Genomic DNA, 25,755 nt, shown 5'->3' on the forward strand with positions numbered 1-25,755 from the left:
ACTACGGCTGCAGCACATTTAAGAGGCGCCAAACGAGCGGGCCAATCACAGCAGCCGATGTTGGGGCTTCGCAGTATGGAAGCACGTGTTTGGTCGGGTTGGTATCACGGTGCTAGCAAATCAGACTTCAAAGCTGCACCGGGCCAAGCGGGGACATGTGGACAGGTTTTCTTTGTTCTCGATTGTGTCAACGGAATAAAACTAAAAACTAAAAATGGGTTTGACAGAATTAACCAACAATTATTTAGTTCTCTTGCAATGGTGGTGTCAGTTGTCATGTGCATGTTATTCCAATAGGAAAACAAGTCAAATGCATTGGTGGCTGTGTTTAGTTTACAGACACGTGAAGGTACAGTGTCTCATTTATTGTGTTAAATGTAAAAAAAACCTGACACCTCATTCTGCTGAAAGCTCCAGTAAGAGCAGCAGCAAATGTATCAGCTGTTCATCTCGTGCCGGGCAGCCCCGATTTAATATTTAATGATAAAAAGCATCAGTTTGTACAGAAAAATACACACAAAAGCTGAATAACAGGCCAGTTTCCTCAATGCATGATATTCTGCGGACACAGCAAGCAAGGGAAAGGGTCGCCAAGTTTACTGAGCTAAGCTCAGCTCCTTCTAAACAGCCATTGGCTGACAGCCCGACAAAGCCCCTCCTCCACTTAACAGCCATTGGCTTACAGAACTCTGTGTCTCCATGCATGGCAATTGGAAGAACAATGTTTTGTGTACAAAATTAACGACAAATAAATGTAGAGTAAAAGTGCAATATTTCCCTTTGAAATCTGATGGAGTAGAGTTGCAATCCTGAAGATCAACTTCAGCTCCTATATCAGTTCTATAATAAAGTGTGTACCCAAAATAAAGACTCAAATATTTCTACACAGAAACTACATTCTTTGACATCACAAGAGGATATTATGTGTTCTTTTATAATCAGGCTTTACATCTAGAACCCTTGCTTCAACATTTACGATTTTCCAGAAGATTAAAAGTAGCATTATTCTACAAAAAGTACATCAACATTTTATCTTGTTACATTCCACCAGTGGTATTAATATAGCTTCATATTATGTTTCTTTAATGTTTTTATATTACATAACATGAAGTAGACCAATAAAAACCCAGTGAAGAAAACAGAAATCCATTCAAACAGGCGAGTGAGGTGTAAACAGACTCTCAGGAGAACATTTAGAGAAATCTTTCCTTATTTTTATTTATCACACATTTAGAAAATGAACCACACTATACAAATGTCCACCGTCAGTAATGAAACAGGCCTCCTGCATGAACCCGACCGACCTCAAACCAAAAACACCTTCAGCAGGTGAAGAAGCGTCATGGCGGCCGACACTCACCACTCCTCCTCCGGTTCAGTCGCACACTTTAAATTACAGGACCGGCGTCAGCGTCGTCGTACGGGAAACTGCCCAGTGACTCGACTTTTATTTTTACTTTTTAATCTTTTTCGTGGTCACTGTGGTGCAGGTAGGCAGTAGCATGCAGAAACCTTTGGATGCGGCTCTCCTCTGATTGGCTAATTCATTATGTTTGCGCTATGTAAAGAAGGGAGCAGGGTTTTTTTGTTTTTTCCTCTTAGAGTCTGTGTTGTTATTTACAATATGACAAGAAGGAAGTGTGTGTTTGAGTCCTATGCATGGGACGGGACAGGCGAGAGTGTAGACGGGGTTTCCCGCCCTCAACAGGAGGGGTTCAGGAAAAAGTCCTCACCCTCCTCCCCCCTCGGGTTGGATGTTTGTTGTCGGCGACACACTTACAACATGGCCGCCGGTCAGAGGGATCCTCACTTTATTACTCAGACATAAAATTAAAAAAAAGAAATGAAGAAGATAACAAATAAAACTGAGGAGAGCCGGCGGGGAAGGGGCGTTCAGGCCAGGTAGCTGTATGTGTCCTTCTCTCCGTCCACTCTCTCCAGGTACTCCTTTTCGATCAGGATGTCGATGCATTTCTGACAAAACACAATAAAATGAAATCAACACAAACAAAAAGCTGCAGTGCATGTGTCCAAGAGTGAAACAACCGTGTGAAGAGATGAGAACATTAAAACCCGAGAGCTATATAACATTCCTATTCATGTGTTACCTTGATGACTGGGACTCTGGGTTTGAATCGAGACGACAGCTGATTCAGGACTTCAGCCAGAAGCTGCTGGTGCTTCAGGACCTTCCTCATCTTCATGATCCGCACTATGGCCGCCTGAAAACACACATTCGTTATTGCAAAGAAAAATCAGGATTGCTCTGTTCTTCTTTAATAAATGTTACAATTATATCTCTCAGGAGAAATAAAGATGCATTTAAAACACTATGCACAAAGCACGTTGAATCCTGCTTTTGGATATATGAGGCTTTACACCTCGAGCCCTGGCTTTACATTTGTACTTCTTTTACTACAGGGTTCCTGCAGGTTTCACCAACTCAAATTTAAGACTTTTTAAGACAACTTTGAATAGAATTTAAGACCTATTTCAAGGCAAGAAAATACGAATGAAAATTGCTATGAAAGAAGAAATACGTCCCATAATTACTTACAAAGTAAATGTATTCATGTTCAACATAAGAACGATGACTGAACATAACAGTACACAGAACTGTGTGTGTGTGTGTGTGTGTGTGTGTGTGTGGCCTAGCATTACTATACTTGTGGGGACCTAAATCTGTTTACACAGTCACGTGTGGGGACTCGCCTCCCTTATGGGGACAAATTGGAGGTCCCCATGAGGGGAATCATTCATTTTAGGGTGAAGACTTGGTTAGGTTTAGGGTAAGGGTTAGGAATGTGTTGGTTAGGATAAGTCTCCAGGAAATGCATGTAACCCCTAGTTTCCACCGGGTCCGTCTGCGGCGTTACGGCTGCGCCGCGGTTTTGGTCCTCCGGCGTCATACCCTACCGGGCGCGTTTCACGAGCGTTTCAGAAGCGGAGCGTCGTGCATGCCGGCTCGCAGTTCTTGTTGATTTGGGCATATTTGTGGAGATGATGTAGTGATGTGAAGGGGGGTCTGCAAATTAGTTTATTTGGGGGGTGGGCCGGATGCTGTCACGGTTCCACTTCCTGCCCGACATTACGGCTGCGTTGCGTCGAAAAATAGACTTCAATCCTATTTCGAGCGGAGCCCAGCGGCGAGACGCTTCTGAGCCGTAACTAGAGTGGCTGCGATCCTTGCGGACGCCGCGCCGCAGACGGACCCGGTGGAAACTAGGGGTTGCGGCTGGTCCGGCCTCCTCCGGCGTCATATCCTACCGGGCACGTTTCACGAGCGTTTCAGAAGCATTACGGACGCGGAGCATCGTGCATGCCGGCTCGCAGTTCTTGTTGATTTGGGCATATTTCCTGGACATTTGTACTTCTACAAGAAAGTAAGTAGGCTACGTAGTTAAATGGTTTATTTTTGTGTCTGTTTAAATCGTGTTTATTGTTGTTATTTCCTATTTTGTTGTGTTGTAGACTACAGACATAATTAATAATAATTGTAATAGTCCAGTTAAAAACAACATGAATCAAAGATGTGTTGCTGTATTTTAGTAGTAAATAAAATGCATTCATCATCATAATTATTCTATATAATTTACACAGTGCCTGTAAACCGAAGGAGAACGCTGGCCTTTATTCTCCTACTGGAAAGACTAGGAGGGATGGGGGGAGGAGAAGGAACCGGTTTTGGGGGGTGGGCCGAATGCTGTCACCGTTCCACTTCCTACCCGACATTATCTTACGGCTGCGTCGCGCCGAAAAATAGACTTCAATCCTATTTCGAGCGGAGCCCAGCGGCGAGACGCTTCTGAGCCGTAATGCGGCGCGTCTGGTGGAATAGCACCCATTGACTAGAGTGGCCTCGATCCTTGCGGACGCCGCGGCGCAGCCGCAACGCGCCCGTAACGCGCCGCAGATGGACCCAGTGGAAACTAGGGGTTAGTCAATGTAATGTCCCCTGAAGTGATGTATACATGGGGTGTGTGTGTGTGTGTGTGTTTGTGTGTGTGTCAAGAGCTATAGTCAGTGTCTTCATGCTGTTGTATGATTGGTGTTTAGCCACAGCACCTCCGCTTTTAGGGTTGACGTAGACTCAAACGTCGCCCGGAGCAGAGTTCCCGTTAGCCGGTAATTACCAGACTATGACCGGTAAAATATGGTGAAGACCGGCAAATCTAAATCTCTCTGGTCAAAGTGTCCGGTCAAAATAATTTGCGCAACTTGCGCCACTTATGTGACAGACAAAAGAGTATGTGACAGACAAGAATAGTCAATTCTAATGTCTAACACTTAATGTGGAGAAAGAGATGTCCTGTATGGGTTGATTGTGCGTTGATCTGTTGGTAATGCCTCGGGGTTCCGGTGGGCATGTAAACAAATGCATAATGCTGCGCGATACTTTGCGGCCTCACCCGGTTGCATAGCAACGCTTATTGTTGAGGTGTCTTTTAATAAGCAGGTAGTCCTATCATTAGCTAGATCTGATCGATATGGAGATAAACGTGAGTAAAGTCTGACGGGAGAGAGAGATCAGTCGACATGCAGCTCTGCATAATCACATGCAGCGGTGAGCGGGGCCACACACACACACACACACACACACACACACACACACACACACACACACACACACACACACACACACACACACACACACACACACACACACACACACACACACACACACACACACACCAGGTTAGAATATCACACGTAGCTATTTTAATTACCTCTCAAACTACCTAAACTAGTTATAGATAGTTTTATTTTTACTGTCGGGTCACTCATTACTGATCCGCGAGCTGCATGATACTGACGGGCTGTCAGGAGAGGGAGAGAGCGCCCCGTTTATTATTCCCGTGTTATTGTAAATTACTGTACACTTTTGAATAGTTAATACTATAATTAGTTTGTTTAATATCGAATCATATCAATTTGTTTTAAAGCTCAATAAATAACAAAGAAGACTTTGACCGGCACTATTCAAATGTTGTCCGGAAGATTTAAACTTTAACGGACATGTTGACCGGCGGAAAAATATTCTAACGGGAACTCTGGAGGTCCCCCGGTGTTGTTGCGGAAGCTGCTGCACTAGCTAACGCTGCTGCACTAGCTAACGCTGCTGCACTAGCTAACGCTGCTGCACTAGCTAACGCTGCTGCACTAGCTAACGCTGCATTAGCAAAACAAAAGCAAATTTTGTTTGTAAAAGGTGTAGCGGGCTTCCAACACGTTCCCCTCCACTGGTTTCAACCAAGCACTAAATTCAATGTTTTCCAACCAAATACAGTTGAACTTACACTTCCCCATATTTATTTGTATGTAGATTCGAAGATACCTAATTTCTGACTGCCGCTAGCTGAAGCTTGGTTGCTAGGTTACTAGTTGATTTATTTTAATACAAATTGTTGGGGGGAACTGAAAGTAGTGTTAATTTCGTTGACTAAAACTATGACGAAATATGTTCGTCAACGACCTTTTTTTCCATGACGAAAACGAGACGATGACGAGACGGCAGTAAACAATAACTGTAACAATAACTGTATCATCATGCAATATCGTTGACGAAAAGTGATGAGACGAAAATGTAGTTTACTAAATAAAAACTATGCAAAAATCTCTTTACTTTCATTGACGAAAAATGAGGAGACGAAATATTAACAAAGATAACGTTACATCTCTGATAGTCAGTTTTTCTCCCAGCAGTTCCATTTCCGGTGCTGCGGCAGGGCAGCAGCTGTGTGTCTGTGCTGCGCGCGGCGGTACATTTGAATTACACCGGGCAGCAGCACACTGAACTGTCAGGAAGACTCGGGTCTAACTAACCTTATTTAACAGAAAAATAAAATGGCAACAACAGGGCTTGGGAGCAGTGGTCGCACTCGCGTTAACCGAATACCCCCCGGCAGCGCGAGTGAGTGATAAATTGTGCACTCGACGGGTAATAATGGATTATGACGGAAATGTTACGATCCTGTCCGTCAAAATTACTGACAACGAAAAAGTCTAAAGCCACACTGCTTGGGAGAAAGAAACGATGTGATATTTGGGCCCATTTTCGCTACAATGAGGCGGAGAAAAAAAGCGAATGCATTGTTTTATCAGGGGGAAGCAATGTGGCCATAACACAGGTAAAAACACCACAAACCTGACCAGATACTCTCTGCAAAGCTGCATTCTTAATCATTCAACCTGTTTTTTTCATCAAATAAGAACAAGATATAATCTTATTTATTTATATATACTAAAATGACAAATTATTGGTTTTGGCTAGACTAGTTTGACTGAAATGTTCTATATAATCTGATGACTAAAAAAGACTCAACAGTTTTCATTGACAAAAAGTAGACTAAAATAATTAGTTTTCTTTGACTAAAATAAGACTAAAATGCTCAGACTTTTAGTCGACTAAAACTTGACTAAATAAAAACAGGATGAAGGTGACTAAATATGACTAAAACTAAAAAGAAAATTTAACACAGGACTAAGACTAAAACTAAATAAAAAAATAGCTGACGAAATTAACACTAACTGAAAGGCTATTACCATACTGGTTACTTTGCAGCCCGGACATTTCCCCTAAAACACATTTAGACGCGATCGCAACACAGAAGTACCTTTCAAATCCGATCATTTTTAAGACCTTCTAAATCATATTTAAGACCTTTCTTATTTTATTGATCATAATTAAGACTTTTTAAGGCCTTAAATTCAGATTATCAAATGTAAGACTTTTTAAGACCCCGCGGGAACCCTGTACTATCTTCCACCAGATTGAGACATTTCTCATGTTTGTCTCAGTGTTTTTCTCTTCTAAGGCTGTGAGGTGAATATAAGATGTGTGAACAGTCACCTGGATGAGGAGCTTCCGGTCCTCTTCAATGTTCTTGTGGGTCGTCTCCTGCTCCTGTTTCTGCTCCGTCTTCATCGGTACGTTGATGTTGACCCTCAGCTTTTTACTGTGGAGCGAGAGCAAATTAAATTAAATATATTTAACATGTCTTCAGCAGCGGGGAGATATGATTGGTGTGTCTCTGCTCACTTCTTGTATCCCAGGAAGAGTTTGATGACGGTCTCGGGTTTGAACTCAACCTCGTCCACGTTGGCGTTCTCGTCCTCCATCACCTATAGGACACACACACACATCACAGATATGAACACAAACGTATTTGAATCACACCTCCCAATGCAACCCTACACATCTTACAACAAACAATGAAACAAAATATCAAAATCAGGATCAGCTGTTTATTTACTCACAAGCAGCTTGGATTTTAACAAAATCTGCAGAACTTGAACCAGAATGTCCTGAAATAAAATAAGAAAAGTCGGTTAGTGGAGGAATACTTCTGCTTATTCAAAATATCTATATACATGTTGTATAAGGATACGTTTGTGAGAATGTGTCCAAACTCACAGTTTTGATCTGCGTGCTGTCGGTCAGCTGCTGCACAGTGTAGCTGTCCTCTGTGTTGTACTGCAGCAGGATGGCCATCTGGAAGGTGGAGGCCTGCAGTGTGTACCTGCAAACAACAACAGGTTCAGTATGAAACAGAATCAAAGTGCAGGCTCCTCACAGCTGCTCAACATGTTGAATAAGAAAGAACAACATGTAAATATCCTAAAGCTGAGCAGCAACACGTACCTGTTCTTGAAGCAGTTAGTGACCAGCTCTCCTTTGGACAGGTGGTAGAGCCAGGTGAGCTTCCTGCCGCTGTGTCTGCTGGCGTAAAATGCAGTGAAGCGCTGATAGCTTCGCTCCAGCTAAACGGAGAGAGAGAAAAAAAGTGGAGTTAGACAGGGAGGTCTACGGCCAAAGGAGGGACCCAACCTAACTGCAAAAGACAACACTGACTGAACTTTAAATGCTAAAATATTATAACTGACTTAGATTTCTCACAGCCTAAGAAGGCTGTTATCAACAATCGTTAGTGACTAGTGCAGCAGGTCAACACATTTCACACTGGTCTAAACACTTCACACTGGTTTTTATCCCACAGTAGGAACAGAATAAAGGTAAATCATGCTGTGGATTTAGTTTTCCTCATTAAACCTTCTTCTGCATAGTGAATGTTTTTTTCTGAGTTTAACAGGTTTTACCTCGGAAGGCAGAGCGAAGGTGCAGGACTGCTGGAAAGGCCAAGACCCAGAGCTGAGGACCTGGATACTGAAGTCCACTGCAAGATATACACACAAACTCAGTTTCTACTCAGAAAGGTTTTATGGGCATTGCATTTAGTAGCTCTGTATAAGATCGAATCAGAATTTAGAAATATGTATAAATGTAATGATTGATGTCAGATACTAGTGTTTTTTTGTGTGTACTCACAGTCAAGAGGCTCAGAGTTGGTCAGGTGTTTCTTGAATTGTTCGTTCAGGTCTTTACTGACTCCAATATCCTGGAACATGCGCTGCAGTTTGGACGTGTACTCGAAGCCGCATGCTTGCTGCACGAGAAGAAAGAAGAAAAAACATTCAGCGTGAGGTGTTCGGGAAACTGAGGTTTAGGGTTGCTGTGGATGTTTTTGTGTACACACACACCTTGAGTTTGGAGATCATGCTAGCCTCGGCGTCGTCGCTGGCGCTGTTCTGGTGGACCAGACGTTTGGCCAGCATCTTAGCGTAAAACTTCTGGAAAACATCTTTGTCCTCGATGTACTTGAACACAACCATCTGAAAAGAGGAAAGACAAAAACATACAAAAAGGTTTAAGAAATGGATAACCTGGACAGCTGCACATAATCAAACTGCAAAAAAAAGCATTTCACAAGGGCACTAAAACAGTGTGAAATGATGTATTGTGTTTCAGAAAAAATGTAATTGTATGACTTTAAAAATAAAAGGTATGAATTTGATAATGATAAACAATGGAGACAAAATTCAGATACTATAGTCCAGGGGTGGCCAACCAGTCAGAGGTTAAGAGCCACATTTGTTCTATGTTACTGCAAAGAGCCACATCAAACACACAGTCACTGATACAGCTTGTTTCAGTGTTGTTTTCTGGAGACAAGATTTCAACCACGTAACTGATGCATTTGTGTGGCATTGGGATATATATATATATTTTAAAATCCTCTGGAGCAGAGAGAGGAGCTGTGGATTATTGATCAATGCATCAGTGTTTCTTAGGGTCAAAAACACTAAACTCACAAGTTCAAATGAAAGCGTTTAGTTTATTTAATAAAAGAGCACATGTTCAATGTGAAAAGTGACAGTAGTTATAGATTATTTGCAATTTGGTGCTATATATATATATATATATATATATATATATATATATATATATATATATATATATTTAAAAAAAAATTATATATATTTTTTAAATACCTTGAATTTCAGGGGGGCGCGGGGCTCTGTTGGCGGGGCACAGCGCCCCTCCAAGACAATGGCAGGGGAAACACTGGAGTTGATTAAACACTAGTGTTTAATCAACGATAGGTTTCCCCCCCCCCCCCTCAAAGATGATTGGTTCACTGCATCGCAGGTATTATTGTGATTGGCTCTTGGGCCACATCAAAATTAGACGCCTGTCATCCTCTCATACTGACACCTGACACCACACATACACGCGTAGGGAGAGCCGCGACGAAAGTAACGCGGGACGAAAGTAACGGAGCAGTTTTATCCGAGCCCAAACAACTTTGACCGGCCAAATTACGTCAGAATTATCAGCATTCGGTACTTAACAGACCTACTAAATATCAGGTTTAACTGTCAGGAGTAGTGTTGTCATGATACCAACATTTTGGTTTCGATGCCAAGTCAAGAATTGCGATTCCGATGCTTTTTCGATACTTTTCTTAAAAAAAGGGAAACAGTCTTAAATGTAATTATTGTGCTTTATTTCACACCAGAACCATAACACAAACTTTTAAACAATGAGAACAATAAATAAAATAAATGACAAAAATTCGCATTAAATAAAATTAATACATTTCTTACAGACAGGCCTCGTGGTGTCCGTAGGCTTGCCCTCACTGTCAGAGATATCGCTAAAATACTTCCACATTTAGCTTCTGGCGTCTTTTCTGTCAACAAGCCGAGGCGCAGCGGCAGTTGCACTCCCACTTGCAGCCATGCTTCTCGTTTTCTCACATGCTCTGGCAGCTAGCGCGTGCACGAGAGCGGGGAGGCACTTGAGCGTGCTTGAGAGGGAGGGACTGCAGGCACGCTGCAGTGCAGGGAGTGGAAGCAGAGCGCTTATTAAAAGTACTTTCCGCCGTCATTCTTAAAGTACCGATACTAATGAAACGGAGGAATCGTAACGTTTTCAACGGCAGGGTATCGCGGTATACCTTTCAAGTATCGGCACCACTAGTCAGGAGTCAGTGTCTCTCCCCCAAACTCACACATAAAATTCAATATGAACTGAAGAGCCGCATGAAACTAGGCAAAGAGCCGCATGCGGCTCGAGAGCCGCGGGTTGGCCACCCCTGCTATAGTCTAAAAATATTTTCACAGCAGTGTCTACAACTTAAGAAAGAAAAAACGTTCTTTACAACAGTTACCACGAGAGTAACTGGAGCCGCTTTCACACCAACTACTTTGCCGTACTTAGTTCCCAGCACTTAGTTCCCCCATGGAACAAAAGAGCAGATCGCGTTCATACCGGAATAAGTCCCTGAGGGAAGAATACGCAAATGAAGCCGCTGACCTCACTTGTTCTTCTTCTGCTTTGGGTTTACTGGCAGGCCGCAAACAACTTCACGCCGTATACTGCCACCCGAAGTCCTCGGCCGGAAGTAACCGGAGGTGGGGACTGGCTTCAGTAGAAGCTGCTGGGAGTCCCAGCAGCTTCTACTGAAGCCTTCCGAGTAAATCGCCAGAACCTCCTCATCTCCACCGCTCCCATGTTTTTTTTTTTTTTGTGTTGCTTAAGTTATTCTCTTTCCGTTGGTGCCCGGGGATAATGCTAATGCTAATAATGCTAATGCCAGCAAATACAATGGCGGCTTCACAAAACTTTTCAGTTTTACAGGGCGTGGTTTGCAATTCGCCCAGCCAATCAGAAATTGGAACTTTTTTCTCCCCAGGAAAGTACCCGCTCTCTAGCAGGGATTGAAAAGGGGGGAAAAGTTCTCATGAACTAAGTTCTCTTTTTAGTGTGAACGCAAACACACACACAGATCACAGTTTCTCACCACTTGGTTGAGGGTGTCCTCCAGTTCTGCTTCCTCTGGATTTTTAGAGCTGGAGTAAAAACAGAAACAGGTTATAGTTTATAGGTGTATAAAGAGAAAACACACATGTATTTCTAGTCTTATTCTATCTTGGATTGTTTTAACTTTCTCTTTTCTTGATTTGCATTGCTCAACATCCTTAATAAACAATCAGCGGTGATTGATTGGTCGGATCCCATTCAGATGCACACAGGACTGATCGCACACCTCTTCTTCAGTAGAGAGTCGCAGTATCTGGCCAGCAGCTCTGGAGACTTGCTGGAGGACTGAGCCATCCTGGTGACGGCGTTGTTGTTGATGAAGCGACCACACGCCTGTGAAAACAATTGCAATGAAATTACAATTTAGAATGACACCTGAAAATGATGAGAAAGCAATACTGAAGAACTCAGATAATTGTCCTTGGGCAGATGTTTAGTTTCTCTACCTTATCGAGCGCTGCCACAAAGCCGGCGTCGTTGTTGAAGGCAGACATGACCAAGGCGTTGTATTTCTTATGGACGTCCAGCGTGGTCTGCACGTACACTTTGGGGTCCTGGAGGAAAGCACACATATTTAGTTCCATTGCAGCTTTTTTGCAAACTTGCCAGCCTTTTTACACCCTCACACGATTAATAATTGTTTGATTGTTCCTCTCGTGAGAACGGGCCCCGTTCCGTGTGGTAAAGACAGAAAGATACTAAGCTCATTTCTATTCTTGGTGCCTCATTAAAGTGCTTTTAAAAAGGCTCTAAAAGCACTTTTTAAAGTACATTTCCTAATTTGTAACATTATGTAACTGCCCCAGCTTTAAAGCTTATTCTGGAAAATAATCAGGCAATCATTTTAATAACAGCTTAATCAGTATTCATGCAAAATTGACGTTTTCATCCTCTCAAATTTGGAGTTGTCCTGCTCTTCTCTATTATATTACGTACGTTGAGCGCGGCCTCTCCACACTTCTCGATGGCAGCCAGGCCCTGGTTGTGGATGTGAGTCTCCAGAAGTTTCTTCAGTTCTCCGAGGCCATCTGTGATGCGGGACACCAGGTTATACATCCGGCCCAGGTCTGAGAGGAGAAATTAGATTTCTTTTTAAAAACACCTTTTAAATACAAACTTCTTTCTTATTTCAGAATTAGCTATGTACACTCATTGAAATTCAGATTGCAGGTTTACCTTCATTCTTGTCGGCATCCAGCAGGTTCTGGAACTCGGTGTGGAAGATCTCCAGGTGCTTCTCGATCAGGACCTGCTCACACTTCCGGGCCAGCTCGTCTTGTGTGGACTCGTGGAGATACACCTGCACACGCCGCTGCTCCTCCAGCAGACGAGCCTCCGCCTGAGCACACACACACAAACACTCTTAAGTACCACAAGCTAATAATGTTGAACTACACATTGGACAACAAAGCTTGTGGATCTTGAAAAACTATAGATTTTAAATTAAATCAATCAACAACTTTATTAATCCTGCAAGGGGCAATTGGTTATGAGCAGCTTATGTCATGTATACAGGCAGGAGCATACAGGAAGAAAACACACAGATACACCCGGGAGCCTGGATGTGGATCATTCCAATTTACACGATAAATAGTTCATAGCATCACAATAATTAATAAATAAATAAATAAATAAATAATCAAGTTAAAAGCCTTTCAAGAATTTAAAAGTTTGAGTGCAGAAGGGATGAATGATTAAGCGATTAGTCTTTAGAGCAGGTAGAGCATATCTACGCCCTGATGGCACCAGACGAAATTCATGACCTGGGGCCTCATTTATAACGCCGTGCGTAGGATTCACGTGGGAAGGTTGCTTACGTAGTAGAAATGCAAAAAATAGGTACAGAAATTTTCCGATTCACCAAATATTGCGTACCGGCGAGGAAAGTGCGTACAGCACTTCCTACGCCGGTTTCCCTTTATAAATCACAATCGACTCGAAATGCGGTGCAGCTTTTGCGGGCTTCACGTAACGCCCATATTTGCCTATAAATAGTCAAAGAAACGCCCATTCATTCATTCATTTTGACTGACTTTATGAAGAAGATCGCAGGAAATGACGACAGAACAGCTAAAAAAGACATCTCACACCGTGCAAGATTTTGGTTATTTTGGGGAGGTCGAGATAAATCATGTTGTTTGGTGGATGCAGTTTGAACCAGAGTAGCAGCATGGAGGTCGGATCACCACCAAAATAAATAAGTGGTCCGAAAAAGGTTCATAACAAAAAAAAATACACAGCCTTCCTCAGGCAGTGTGTTTGTACCGGGGACAGGAGACACCCCCTTGATGAGAAACTAAGAAATGATCGGGGAATCCCTCCGGTGTGGAGTCATGACGACTGTATCTGAATTATGTTTTCGTATTTGGTGGTTTGTGTCCCAGCTGTCGATCAGCTGTGCGCAGCGTCTCCACTGCAGCCTGTGCGTCTCAACCCCCCCCCCCGCAGCAACTCTATATCCACCAGTTAGAGGAAATACAACTAATGTGTTGTGTTATATTAGCTGTACAATTTACCACATATGGTGTTCTTAGTTTCCATACCTCCTGTGTGTTACGAGCGACTTATCAAGTCTTAGCAAACGGCATACAACATGATTAAACATGGTAGTATATAAAACCATGCTCGTACAACCTATAGAAATGCAAAACCGCATCATTTATGAGAAAACATTTCATAACATTAACACAACATATTCGAGGTGATTTTAAATAACATATCCGTATTTATTTATTTCTCCAAGTTATGTTTTTGTGTGCACTGAGGAGTCTCAAACAGGCGCTTGTTAAATCATTTTAAGATTGGCTTTAATCAATGTTTGAAAATGAATTCTTCATATATGATAAATGAGAGGTAACATTTTGTTTATGGTATTAATTCCACACATTTCTCTCCATTCTTCCTTCTGCCAAGGGTATCGCAGTTTCTCGTATCTCCCGTTTTTGTGCTCAACGCATGGGTTAGAGTTTGCGTGGAGGACCGCATGTTTTCCCGTCAAGTTAGTATTTTATAAATCGCAAACATTGCGTAGAAACTGGCGTACGCCATTTTTTGAGCGTATATCCCTTTATAAATGAGGCCCCTGGAGAGTTCAGAATGCTCTCTGCTTTCCGCAGAATCTGTTGGTTACAGAAGGAGTTTAAGTCTCTCCGTTTCATGCCGATGATCTTCGAGCAGGTTTTAACAATGCTGTTCAGGCTGTTCCTGTCTTTCAGTGTAAGGCTATGGAACCAGCAGATAAAAGAAAAACAAATAAGGCTCTCAAAGAATGCTTGGTAAAAACGACAAAGAATGAAAGGCCTGACAGAGAAAGAGTTCAGTTTGTGAAGAAAGTGCATTCTCTGTTGACCCCGCTTCACAATAATAATAAAATACATTTATTTTGGGGGGTCGCCTTTCAAAACACCCAAGGACACCTTACAGGGTACTCAGTATTCACATCAAATTTGAGGTTGTCATCGAAAATGGTGCCCAAGTATTTATATGATGCGACAATTTCAACCTTGTCATTGTGTATGATTTAGGGCTGAACGATATACCATGTCATGGCGATAACCGCGATATGCGCATGCGTGATATTCACACCGCAGGGACGTGTCTACTTATCGAAACTGCACATACAATATATCCGATTAAAGCCGAGACTCCACAGATTATTTAAAGGTCACATGTCATGCTTCTCCGGTTATTACCCGTCCCCTTGTGTGTTATGAAGGTTTTTATGCACGTAAACGGTGTGCAGAGTCAAAACCCTCAAAGTACACCCTGTAGCGAGTAAAACTCTAACCCCCTAAACACACCAGGAGTGTCTGCGCCGCGCTGCGGCTGCGCCACGCTGCGACCTCCTCCTGCGACCTAACACACCAGGCGCGTTTCAAAACGTTGCGGAAGCGGAGCATCGTGTGTGCAGCCTCGCAGTTGTTGTTGATTTTGGAATATTTCCTGGACATTTGTACTTCGACAAGTAGTAGGCTACGTAGTTAAATGGTTTATGTTTGTGTCTGTTTAAATCGTGTTTATTGTTTTTATTTCCTATGTTGTTGTGTTGTAGACTACAGACAGTTAATAATAATTGTAATATTCCAGTTATAAACGACATGAATCAAAGATGTGTTGCTGTATTTTAGTGGTAAAAAAATATGCATTCATCATCATAATTATTGTATATATATATATATATATATATATATATATATATATATATATATATATATATATATATATATATAATTTACAGTGCCTGTAAACCGGAGGAGAACGCTGGCATGTATTCTCCTACTTGAAAGACGGTGGTGAGGGGGAGGAGAAGGAGCCGGTTTTGGGTGCACCCCCTCAACCAGCAAAGCAGACGACAAGGTGATTTCCATCACTTCCTGCCTGCGCCCCGCCGCATAGGATGAATCCTATATTTTAGAAATTCCTTGCGGCGAGGAGCTTCTGGGACGCTTCGAGCGGCGCGTCTGGTGGAATAGCACACATTGACCAGAGTGGCCGCGATCTTTGCGAACGCCGCGGCGCGGCCGTAACGCAGCGCAGACGCTCCTGGTGCGTTTAGGGGGTAACACAGAAAATACCTCCCCAAAACGCCTCGTTGGTGAAACGTCATCATCCATTTGATTCTTCCGGGGACATCTGATGTCATGTCGTACCCGGAACGAAATGGACCAATCTGTGGAGGCGTTACGTTACGTCCGCGGAGCCGTTACATTAAGCCCCCGCTGATTGGTCCAAATTGACCAATCCACGGACTTCCTCACACACACTCAGTGCAGGCAGCTCTGCTGATCTCTCCTCCCTGGCTGCAGGCTGATAACAGACAGTTGGGATCGCGGCGAAATTCTCTCTGCAGACCCATTCTCACAGCGTTTATCAACCTTTTTCTTCTCAATATCAAGCCACACTTATTGTTTTTACTTCGGCTGTGACTTTGTGTGTGCTCAGGGTGAGTTTGGCTGTGTTTCGCTGTGTATCGCTAAACAAGGAAATCACACCTCCACGGAGCTCAGCGCGATTCACAACGTCCCGACTAGTCCCGACCAATCGGAGCACACTGGGCTCACAGGGAGGGAGGGGGGGGCAAGAGCTGCAACGAGCCGTTTAGTGGAGAGAGTGAATACACATACTGTACAAAGATGCTGTATGCGAAACCAATGTGAGTTTGGAAAATTGCACAGTATAAATCTATTCTAGTAGACCTCAACAATGGAATTATGATCAGTGGAAATGGCCATGACATGGGACCTTTAAGTATAGTATCTAAGCGAGGAGGAACAATGCGGATTCCGTCCTGGTCGTGGAACGACGGATCAGCTTTTTACTCTCGCAAGGATCCTGGAGGGGGCCTGGGAGTACGCTTATCCGGTCTACATGTATTTTGTAGACTTGGAGAAGGCGTATGACCGGGTTCCCAGGGAGTTACTGTGGGAGGTGCTGCGGGAGTATGGGGTGAGGGGGTCTCTACTCAGGGCCATCCAATCTCTGTACTCCCAAAGCGAGAGCTGTGTCCGGGTCCTCGGCAGTAAGTCGGACCCATTTCCGGTGAGGGTTGGCCTCCGCCAGGGCTGCGCTTTGTCACCAATCCTGTTTGTAATATACATGGATCGGATTTCGAGGCGTAGTCGTGGGGGGGGGGGTCTGCAGTTCGGTGGACTAAGGATTGCACCACTGCTTTTTGCAGATGATGTGGTTCTGATGGCTTCATCGGTCTGCGACCTTCAGCACTCACTGGATCGGTTCGCAACCGAGTGTGAAGCGGCTGGGATGAGGATCAGCACCTCCAAATCTGAGGCCATGGTTCTCAGCAGGAAACCGATGGACTGTCCACTCCAAGTAGGGAATGAGTCCTTACCCCAAGTGAAGGAGTTCAAGTATCTCGGGGTCTTGTTCTCGAGTGAGGGAACAATGGAGCGTGAGATGGGCCGGAGAATCGGAGCAGCGGGAGCGGTACTGCAGTCGCTTTACCGCACCGTTGTGACGAAAAGGGAGCTGAGCCAGAAGGCAAAGCTCTCTGTCTACCAGGCCATTTTCGTTCCTACCCTCACCTATGGTCATGAAGGATGGGTCATGACCGAAAGAACGAGATCGCGGATAAAAGCGGCCGAGATGGGTTTCCTCCGCCGGGTGGCTGGTGTCTCCCTTAGAGATAAGGTGAGAAGTTCGGTCATCAGGGAGGGACTCGGAGTTGAGCCGCTCCTCCTTCGCGTCGAAAGAAGCCAGTTGAGGTGGTTCGGGCACCTAGTTAGGATGCCACCTGGGCGGCTCCCTAGGGAGGTGTTCCAGGCACGTCCAGCTGGGAAGAGACCAAGGGGTAGACCTAGGACCAGGTGGAGGGATTATATCTCTTCGCTGGCCTGGGAGCGCCTTGGGATCCCCCAGTCAGAGCTGGTTGATGTCGCCAGGGAAAAGAAAGTTTGGGGCTCTCTGCTGGAACTGCTACCCCCGCGACCCGACCACGGATAAGCGGGAGAAGATGGATGGATGGATGGATGGATCTAAGCGATCCGATCTCGCAACAGGGGAAGCAAACACAGACATCACAACACGTACCTTTTACGGAGCTTTTACGGGAGATCGTCTCACCGTAGCTGTCAATCTGATCAAAAGACGTGTTCAATGGCATTAAAACGAGAAAAAACTAGGCTGAATCGCTTGATCCATAGGTTGATAATGTATCTGTGGCTTTGAAGCAATTGTTTATAATCCATAATTCCATTTTTATGTAAAAATCGGAGCTCAACAGTTAGCTGCTTATGGTAGCCACCAGAGTGTATGCAGCGTCCGGTTTTGGCTACGAGTCACTCACTCCTTATTTGGTAATGTGTGTGTGTTAGACTGCGCTGGACTGCTACATAGCCAAGACCGGAAGCAGCAGCCACTCTGGTGGATACCATTAGCAGCTAACTTTTACTCTGCGATTTTTACATAAAAATGGTATTATGGATTATAAATGAAATAATTTTTTTATACAGAGACGTTAAAAACCTATGGATTAACCGATTCAGCCGCGGTTTTTCTCGTTTTAATGCCATTGAACGCGTCTTTTGATCAGATTGACAGCTACGGTGATACATCTCTCCTAGAAGCTACGTAAAGGTACGTGTTGTGATGTCTGTGTTTGCTTCCCCTGTCCGAGTTCGGATCACTCAGTGATGATACTATACCTAATTAATCTGTGGAACCTCAGCTTTAATCGGATATCTTGTATGTGCAGCTACGATAAGTAATAAGGGTACTTTTATCTTGAGTTCTGTGCCAAAGTGCGTTAGCATTTTTCGCTCATGGGTCATTTAGATGCTTCTTATGAGACTTGTGTTTTGTTTTGGTAAAAATGGTTTGTATCGTCAATTAGCTGGGAAATCGCGATGTCAGTTTTTTTCAATATCGTGCAGCCTTAGTATGATTCACTCCTTAGGAACATCCTTGTGACGTCTAAAATCAATTATCAGTTCCTGGGTTTTAGAGACATTTAAATCCAGAAAACTGTCATCACACCAGGAAATCAAATCAGTAAGAGCACACTCGTGGTCTGATTCTGAGCCGCTAAGGAGGGACAAGAGGGCGGTATCATCAGATAATTTAACCAGGTAGCTGTTGTCTTGCATGCTCCTGCATTTATCAGTGTACATTATAAAAAGTAGGGGCGAAAGAACGCATCCTTGAGGCGAGCCTGTGGAAGTGATGACAGAGTCAGAGAGGCGTCCATTGAGACCTTCTGCTCTCTATTAGTTAGAAAGTTTAAAATCCATAAAATAAGCAGTTTAAAATGCAGATTACACAAAGATTTAAAAGCAACAAAACATGCAACTCTATCTGTGAAAGGCTAAATACGTGTAAATATTTATAACAATAGTGTGTATCGGAAGTGAAAGGTGGTGTACCTTCTTCATGTACTCTGTGACAGGGTTCTGCTGCAGGAACTCGGTGCTCTCGCGGGTGTAGAAACGCTCTGTGTCCGTGAGGAACTGACACTCAAAGTACTCCTTGTACACGGACAGCGTGGGGCCTTTGGCGAAGGCGTCCTCCTCGTTCAGACCCAGCTCAACTGCAGGGGGACGAGGGGGGAAACACAGGGGAGGAGCAGGGGTTAATGTGAGGAGAACCACAGGATAACACCTGCAATAGTTTTCAATTTTAAAAATGGCAGTGTCTCATAATGTCATGGTCACTTTAAGATTTGTCAAGAGGGAGAATTGAATGTTTTTATTGATAAAAGACTATTGCATTTCGAAATACTTGCACCTCGACTGATCTACTAGCTTGCCAAACAAACTTATTCAATTTCTATACATGGTATTTTTACTTGGAATAACTTCTTAATTCCTGCACATATTCTACATGAAGTCAAGTATTTTTAGGTTGTTTTTTTAGACCCATTAAGACAGTGTTGGCTTAACATCAAACTCATACCAATGTCCTCCACTGACTGATGACTGTCAACGGAGATATATTCATGACCACTAGAGAAAGCAGAATTAAAAGATAATACTGCATTATATACAAATCATTTAAGATTTTAGCATTTAAGTTTTAACAGTCATCTTATTAACATTCAAGCCCTAAAAAGGTTACTGAATAAAATGTTTCCAGACATTAGAAGCCAATATCATCACGTTTAAATTGCGATCATAAAAAGGCAACATTTGAAAGTTTACAGATGATCCTTTATACCCACTTAAATCTATGTATTTTTAACTTTCAGTTTGTTTGACCAGCTGTTCATATTAACTTTGATTAAATTCAGCGACATGAGACAACAACAAATATTGTACACTTCATACAAACTATGTATGTTAAGAGTAAATATAGTTTGTTTTGGTGAAGGTTTAGTGTGGTTAAGTAAGGCTTGACTTTGACGTTAATCATATCTTTAGTTCAACTTAGTAATGTATGCCAAATCTCTGTCTCTTGAAGGGCCAATACCAAGAAAATATTTGTAATATTTCCAGAGAGGAGTGTACTAATGGACCTCAAGAGTATTTGGCTGCCGTTGTTGTCTAAAGCCTGCAAAGAACAGCTGTTTGTTTCTCTTCGAGTTGTTCTCTGTGTTGTTGACCTACCGTAGGATTGAACCACCCCGCTGATCAGCCGGGTGTTAATGGTCTCGCCATTCCGCTCCCGCTCAATCAGCTTCAGCACAGCGTTTGTTACCTGTAAACAGACACATGGTCATTATTTGCGGCAAAAATAATGGAATTAAGAGTTTTACAGGTAAATTAAGGCAGACAAAACTTAATATTGTTAACTGTTTGCATTTCTTTGCAGTGTTATTTCTCACCCCGCGCCCACAAAAACAAAAAGTAACACACCTGTTTGTTGAGAGGTCGGAATAAACATTCTCTCCAGGTCACAAGTGCCAGCTGAGAGGGAACAGCAGTGTAGGAAAAGAGAGAAAGAGTAAATAAACAAAATCAAGAACTTGGGCTGAATGTTTGTTACAGTCCAACCACCTTGTGTAGTTCAAATCTTGCTGAAATCTTTCCTCAGCGCCTAGAGGCATTCACAAGACTCTTATTTAATCTTCCATTCCCGTCAGAAAACAGTAACTTTTTGGTATGTTTACATAGTCCAGAATAATTGGCAAGAGATTCATAAACTAATCCACAGTAATCAGACCCAGAAATAAACTCCTTCATAGTTTATGCTCCCATAAGCCAATGCTTGGATGAAAAGATGATTATGCTGGCTACGAGTACATTCAAATTAGGGCTTCTCGATTATGGCAAAAATCATAATCTCAATTATTTGGGTCAATAATTGATATCACGATTATTCAAAAAGATGATCCATTTACTTTGAAAACATCCATTTATTGAAAACAAATGTTTTCATAATCGTTGCAAGCCAAAATCGTAATAGCGATTAATTGAGCAGCCCTAATTCTGAGACCTAATTCTTACCTTGAAGGTATAAAGTCTTTTACGAGCCCTGTACTTAAGGAATGACTTGACATTTATAGACAAGTCAGAAATATTTACTCATATGTCCCCAAGGAAGGGAAACCGGAAAGGTTTAAGGGTTACTGCAGAGGAAAACTACTCCAAAAAAAGTTTACGCACAGCAATTTTGGGTGGTTTTCACTATCGTTCATGCTTTGTAAAAACATAAAAAACAATTATTTCCAAAAGCATGTTAAATAATTTTGATTAGAAGCTGGAAATACCTGCTTGGATCAAAACACACCAAGAGTATTTACTAAACTTCTACTCTGAACAGAGGCTGAAGTAGTAGTAGGGATTTTCCGTAACAAGTAAGAGTTCTTCATTCATTAAAATGATATCAATGGAATATAATTAGTGATCCATACAAAAAAACTAGGGCTGTCAAACGACAAAAAAAATTTAGTCAGATTAATCACAGCTTAAAAATTAATTAATCATGATTAATCATGTGGTACTTCGTGACCACAGAGTGTGAACGTTGTGATCAGCTGTTTTAGCGCAGTTCTCCAGTGAAGGGGGGGGGGTCTCCCTCCGCAGCCGGTTGGCGTAGTTTTGGCACAATTCCGGTGTACAGACCGACGTTACCAGCAGCCCTGTCTGTGCCACGGAGACCGACTCTGTCGTCCGGTGATCTAACCGCCTTCTGGAAAAGCTTCACAAGTACGTCGGTACGCAAATGCGTTTTGTGACACAAGTGACGGTACGCATTTCAGATTACGCACATAACCTGCGTACCAATTATGTGCACCCCTGTACTACAGCAAAAGTATTCTCTGTCGGGACTTCCTGCAACAACACCACGCCGTTATCTTGATTCCGATTGGCCAGAAGACATTATCAAAGATGTTCTATTGAGAAGACGATCACTACGTGACAAAAGTTTTCAAAACTGTTTCTGGTCTTCGGTATTTCCAGACAAGTGGCTACTGAAATCAATCTTACCAACTGCTGTCTGTGCAATTTACTCCGCGCGAGTTGTCAGACTTTATTTTGCTAACTTTAACATCATTTTTCATGGTGGGGCTAAGCCATTTCTTGGTATGGGTGTAGCCTACCCCAGCCATACCCTGGCGCTGCCACTGGTGGGATGTATGGGGCGGGCCATTCTGCACATGCGTGAAATGCGTTAAATATTTTAACGCAATTAATTCCAAAAATTAATTACCGCTGTTAACGCGATTTTGACAGCATTAAAAAAAACGTTTGCTTTCAAATGGCATCAAAGTAAACATTAAATAGAATGCTCTAGTAAAAATATCACAAGTGTCCTACTTTAATAAATGTACATGCATCGGCTGAACACTGACAGAGATATTAAGACGCACCGAGTAGATCTCGTAGATGCCCTTGCGTCCCTCGTCACACTCTCGTCTGACCCAGTGACGGTTGAGGTAGGCGCAGATCCCGTTGAGGACTTTACTGGAGAAACGGTAATCCTCCCACTGCTGGGTGTAAAACTTCAACACACACTCGTCCATTAGATCCTCGCCATCCTGCAGCAGAATAAAACAGGGGAAGAATATGAGTGAAATGCAGAGGGTGAAACATATACAGGATGTGTTTTAATCCCGGTGGAGAGGACTGACCTTGAGCAGGCTGGTCAGATAGTTCTTCAGGAACTCTTTGAGCCGCTTGTAGAGCTCCAGGCCTACAAACTGAGCCCCGCCCGGGGTGGTGGACTTTTTAGGGGGCTTGGCTGGAGGCACGGAGCCCCGGCCCTGGCTGGACTGGTGCACGCTGGTACAATAGTTATATACATGTCTGAGGGAGGGGTTAAGGAATAAACACAGAAACAATATATACATCATAGACCAAGGTATTCTCACCAAAGCTGAAATCAGGAACGGAAAAAGCGGGGGGCCACATTTTCGCAAATAAATCTATGATTTTAAAGTTTGTTTTGATTAAACCACAGTTAGTGATTGTTGGAGTGGAAATGAAAACACTAACTGAAATAGTTGTTTTATTTTGTTTCTGTTGAGTTGAAACGTTTTCATTAGACTGAAAAATCGAAGAACTAGTGGAAGGTAAATAACCTGCTGTACAAACGCATTTTGAAGCTGAATCAAACAAATCAGCATGTCAAGTTTTTTCTTTACGTAAAATAAAGGGTAGCTGGAAAAAATGTTTATGCATTCTCTAACTCATAAAAGATTATTGCTTCACTCTAATATTATAACAAAGGTTGCCGTCATTGCTAACCAGTGATGTAGACATGGGCCAAAAAGCTTTGAAAAGTCAAATATGTCATTCGAAGATTGTAGCTCGTATAAAGTTTAAATCATTCCCATTACTTCTGCTGATAGGAGTGATTACAGATTATTACACTTATCTATATTTATTTGATAGATGTGTGCATTTCATACTTCAGGGAAATGATCCCATCCTGCTGTTCTGGAACTGTGCGTAACAAGAAGAGCAGTTTGTCATACAACAAAATGTGTCTTCTCTTTGTGTACATTACAGAAATACTTGAACAGTGTGCACACCTTTCGAAAATAACAACAAATACATTTAGAATAAATACTTCCTTTGACCAACAATTTGTGAACAGTTATTAAGTAGATATTATGAATCAAAGTATTGTTTCTTGTTTTCAGGACTGAGGGGTTCTTTTTTAGAAACTCATTACTAGGGCAGGTTTTAGTTTCAGAAGGAAGAAGGAAGAAAGCCATTGCCATGAAATACACTTTGCCACACAGCCAGGGTGGATACTGAACAAAACTGGTGAATTTTTGTGTCACTGTTGGACGCTCATAAACTATGAGGGAAATAAACTAGTGAGTAAGTATGGTCATCACTAAGGATATGTATGATTCAGTGGCTCAGTCAGTAGGGGCTTGGACTGTGAGCCGTAGGGTCGCCGGTTCAAGTCCCCGACCAGACCTAAATATGGAGTGTGGACTGCTACTTTGAGAGGTCCCAGTTCACCTCCTGCCCTGGGCGCTGTACAATAGCTGTCCACTGCTCTAATAGTACTAGACTCCTGGTACTAGGATGGGTTAAATGCAGAGAACACATTTCACTGTGTATTCTGCATATGTGACCATTAAAGAGGGTTTCATCCCTCCATATTCTATTTGTAATTAAAGATTAGACATATATGCGGTTCAGTTAATTTTTCTCAATCAGTTTGACAAAAAAATGTATAAAACAGTTTTCAGCTGAAATATATATTTTCAAATCCTTGCTTTTTTCTGAGATCCAAAAAAAAAAAAAAAATCCCGAAAGTTAAAATCTGTGAATATTGCTTCGAAAATGCCGCTAATTAATTGAATGTGTGTAAGAACATTTCGATAACCTTTAGTAACGGGATATTATGTTTTAGGGATACTATAAACAGTGTATTGATTTTTAATCAACAGTATTCATAATCATTTATATCCGAGTTGTTAGATGTTGGATCGCAATTCTTTTCATGTACTTTTATGCATATGTTCATTATAGTGTGACAGTTTCCCTCAAAATCGCAATACATCACCTTATTGTAACCCCTGAATCATGGTCATCATTTCCAATTACAAGCCCTAATTTATTTATTTTCCTTTGAGCACTTGATGGATTTACCATCATCCAACATTGAAATCTATAATCCTCACAGCAGGATACGTGTAGAGTTCCATGTAGCGCGACTTGGCCATGCTTTGCCGTGTGTAAACCTGCTGGATGCCCGCCCGCAGGTCGTCCCATATCTGGTCCAGGCCTATCTGTTTCAGTCCGTGGGGGTTTTGGGTCCTGTTCGACGACATCGTGGAGCCCGTGTGCTCTCCTTAGCGAACAATGCCCTCCCTGTCCTCTCCCCCCGCTCCGCTCCTTGCTTGGTGTCTGTCCTGGCTCTCGCTCTGCTCTCAGAGTGCGCGGTCCATCGGGCGGCAGCGCTTCGGGAAGCTGGATGACGTTTTGTGGGGCGGGATGCAGTCCCACTCTGCACGCCTGGGTGGCGCTGTCTGCCACTCCTCCACCTAAAAGCTTGGGCAATCCTCACCAGATGACCTGAAGCAAAGAAAAAAAAAAAGGAGATTATGATGTGTTATAGAGTGGTGCAGTGATGACGTATTTTTGTAAACTGAAGCAGAAGGTAGCATCTCCCTGGTTTCCTTTACAAAAAGCCAAGGGACTATTGCAGAAAATAAGATCTGTTGCTAACACACCTTTATGATACTTTTTGTTCAGCCTGATAATCTACACATAAAAGCACTCTACAGACGGTCGAAACACTTCACGTCACCACTGCTAAGCTGAAGGCGGTTAATGTTCGGCGTTATGACGTTTAGTCGTCTCATTCAGACATTTGTTCACAACCGCCATTTCTAAACTCGTCAGTGTGGTATTTACTGAGGTATTTTTTAAAACTTAAAATCTCTCCAGTCTGTCTTTTTTTCTCTTTCCTGGCTTGTAACCAAAAACCTGTTCAAAAAACCATTGACTTCCAGGCGAGGGACAGGAAGAAATGCCGACTCATTTACGGGGAAGAGGACTCATTCCTGCACCACTCCATTGCCAGTAAAGAGGCTAAATAAAAAAGGATAAGAAGGCTGGCAACTATAAGGATTCATTTCAAATCCCAGAAGCAACCATCTTTTAAGAATCCTCAGTTTCCTCAGTACTGTTACAGGTTAGTTGTAAGGTCATCTGCTGACACCTGGCGCTGAT

The 25,755-nt window shown here is 42.7% G+C and overlaps 1 protein-coding gene across 1 annotated transcript in view; it reads right to left on the bottom strand.

Moving 5' to 3' along the window:
* Nucleotides 1–1,192: 1,192 nt before the first annotated feature.
* LOC117465640 (cullin-1) overlaps nucleotides 1,193–25,755 on the bottom strand; it is a 32,730-nt gene continuing 8,167 nt past the window's right edge. Inside the window, exons 2-22 of the mRNA XM_034108576.2 lie at nucleotides 24,712–25,095; nucleotides 22,689–22,863; nucleotides 22,428–22,595; nucleotides 20,470–20,520; nucleotides 20,221–20,311; nucleotides 19,042–19,205; nucleotides 12,341–12,503; nucleotides 12,101–12,231; nucleotides 11,611–11,718; nucleotides 11,391–11,497; nucleotides 11,145–11,193; nucleotides 8,539–8,670; nucleotides 8,327–8,444; nucleotides 8,098–8,174; nucleotides 7,643–7,761; nucleotides 7,415–7,520; nucleotides 7,258–7,305; nucleotides 7,040–7,122; nucleotides 6,851–6,956; nucleotides 2,109–2,222; nucleotides 1,193–1,974 (exon numbers count right to left, since the gene is read on the bottom strand). Of these exons, the coding sequence (XP_033964467.1) occupies nucleotides 1,894–1,974; nucleotides 2,109–2,222; nucleotides 6,851–6,956; nucleotides 7,040–7,122; nucleotides 7,258–7,305; nucleotides 7,415–7,520; nucleotides 7,643–7,761; nucleotides 8,098–8,174; nucleotides 8,327–8,444; nucleotides 8,539–8,670; nucleotides 11,145–11,193; nucleotides 11,391–11,497; nucleotides 11,611–11,718; nucleotides 12,101–12,231; nucleotides 12,341–12,503; nucleotides 19,042–19,205; nucleotides 20,221–20,311; nucleotides 20,470–20,520; nucleotides 22,428–22,595; nucleotides 22,689–22,863; nucleotides 24,712–24,851 (2,331 nt within the window). The 5' untranslated portion in view covers nucleotides 24,852–25,095 and the 3' untranslated portion in view covers nucleotides 1,193–1,893. The remainder of the gene's footprint in view (nucleotides 1,975–2,108; nucleotides 2,223–6,850; nucleotides 6,957–7,039; nucleotides 7,123–7,257; nucleotides 7,306–7,414; nucleotides 7,521–7,642; nucleotides 7,762–8,097; nucleotides 8,175–8,326; nucleotides 8,445–8,538; nucleotides 8,671–11,144; nucleotides 11,194–11,390; nucleotides 11,498–11,610; nucleotides 11,719–12,100; nucleotides 12,232–12,340; nucleotides 12,504–19,041; nucleotides 19,206–20,220; nucleotides 20,312–20,469; nucleotides 20,521–22,427; nucleotides 22,596–22,688; nucleotides 22,864–24,711; nucleotides 25,096–25,755) is intronic.

This window comes from Pseudochaenichthys georgianus, chromosome 20 (genome assembly GCF_902827115.2).
Source record: "Pseudochaenichthys georgianus chromosome 20, fPseGeo1.2, whole genome shotgun sequence".
Taxonomy (NCBI): Eukaryota; Metazoa; Chordata; class Actinopteri; order Perciformes; family Channichthyidae; genus Pseudochaenichthys; species Pseudochaenichthys georgianus.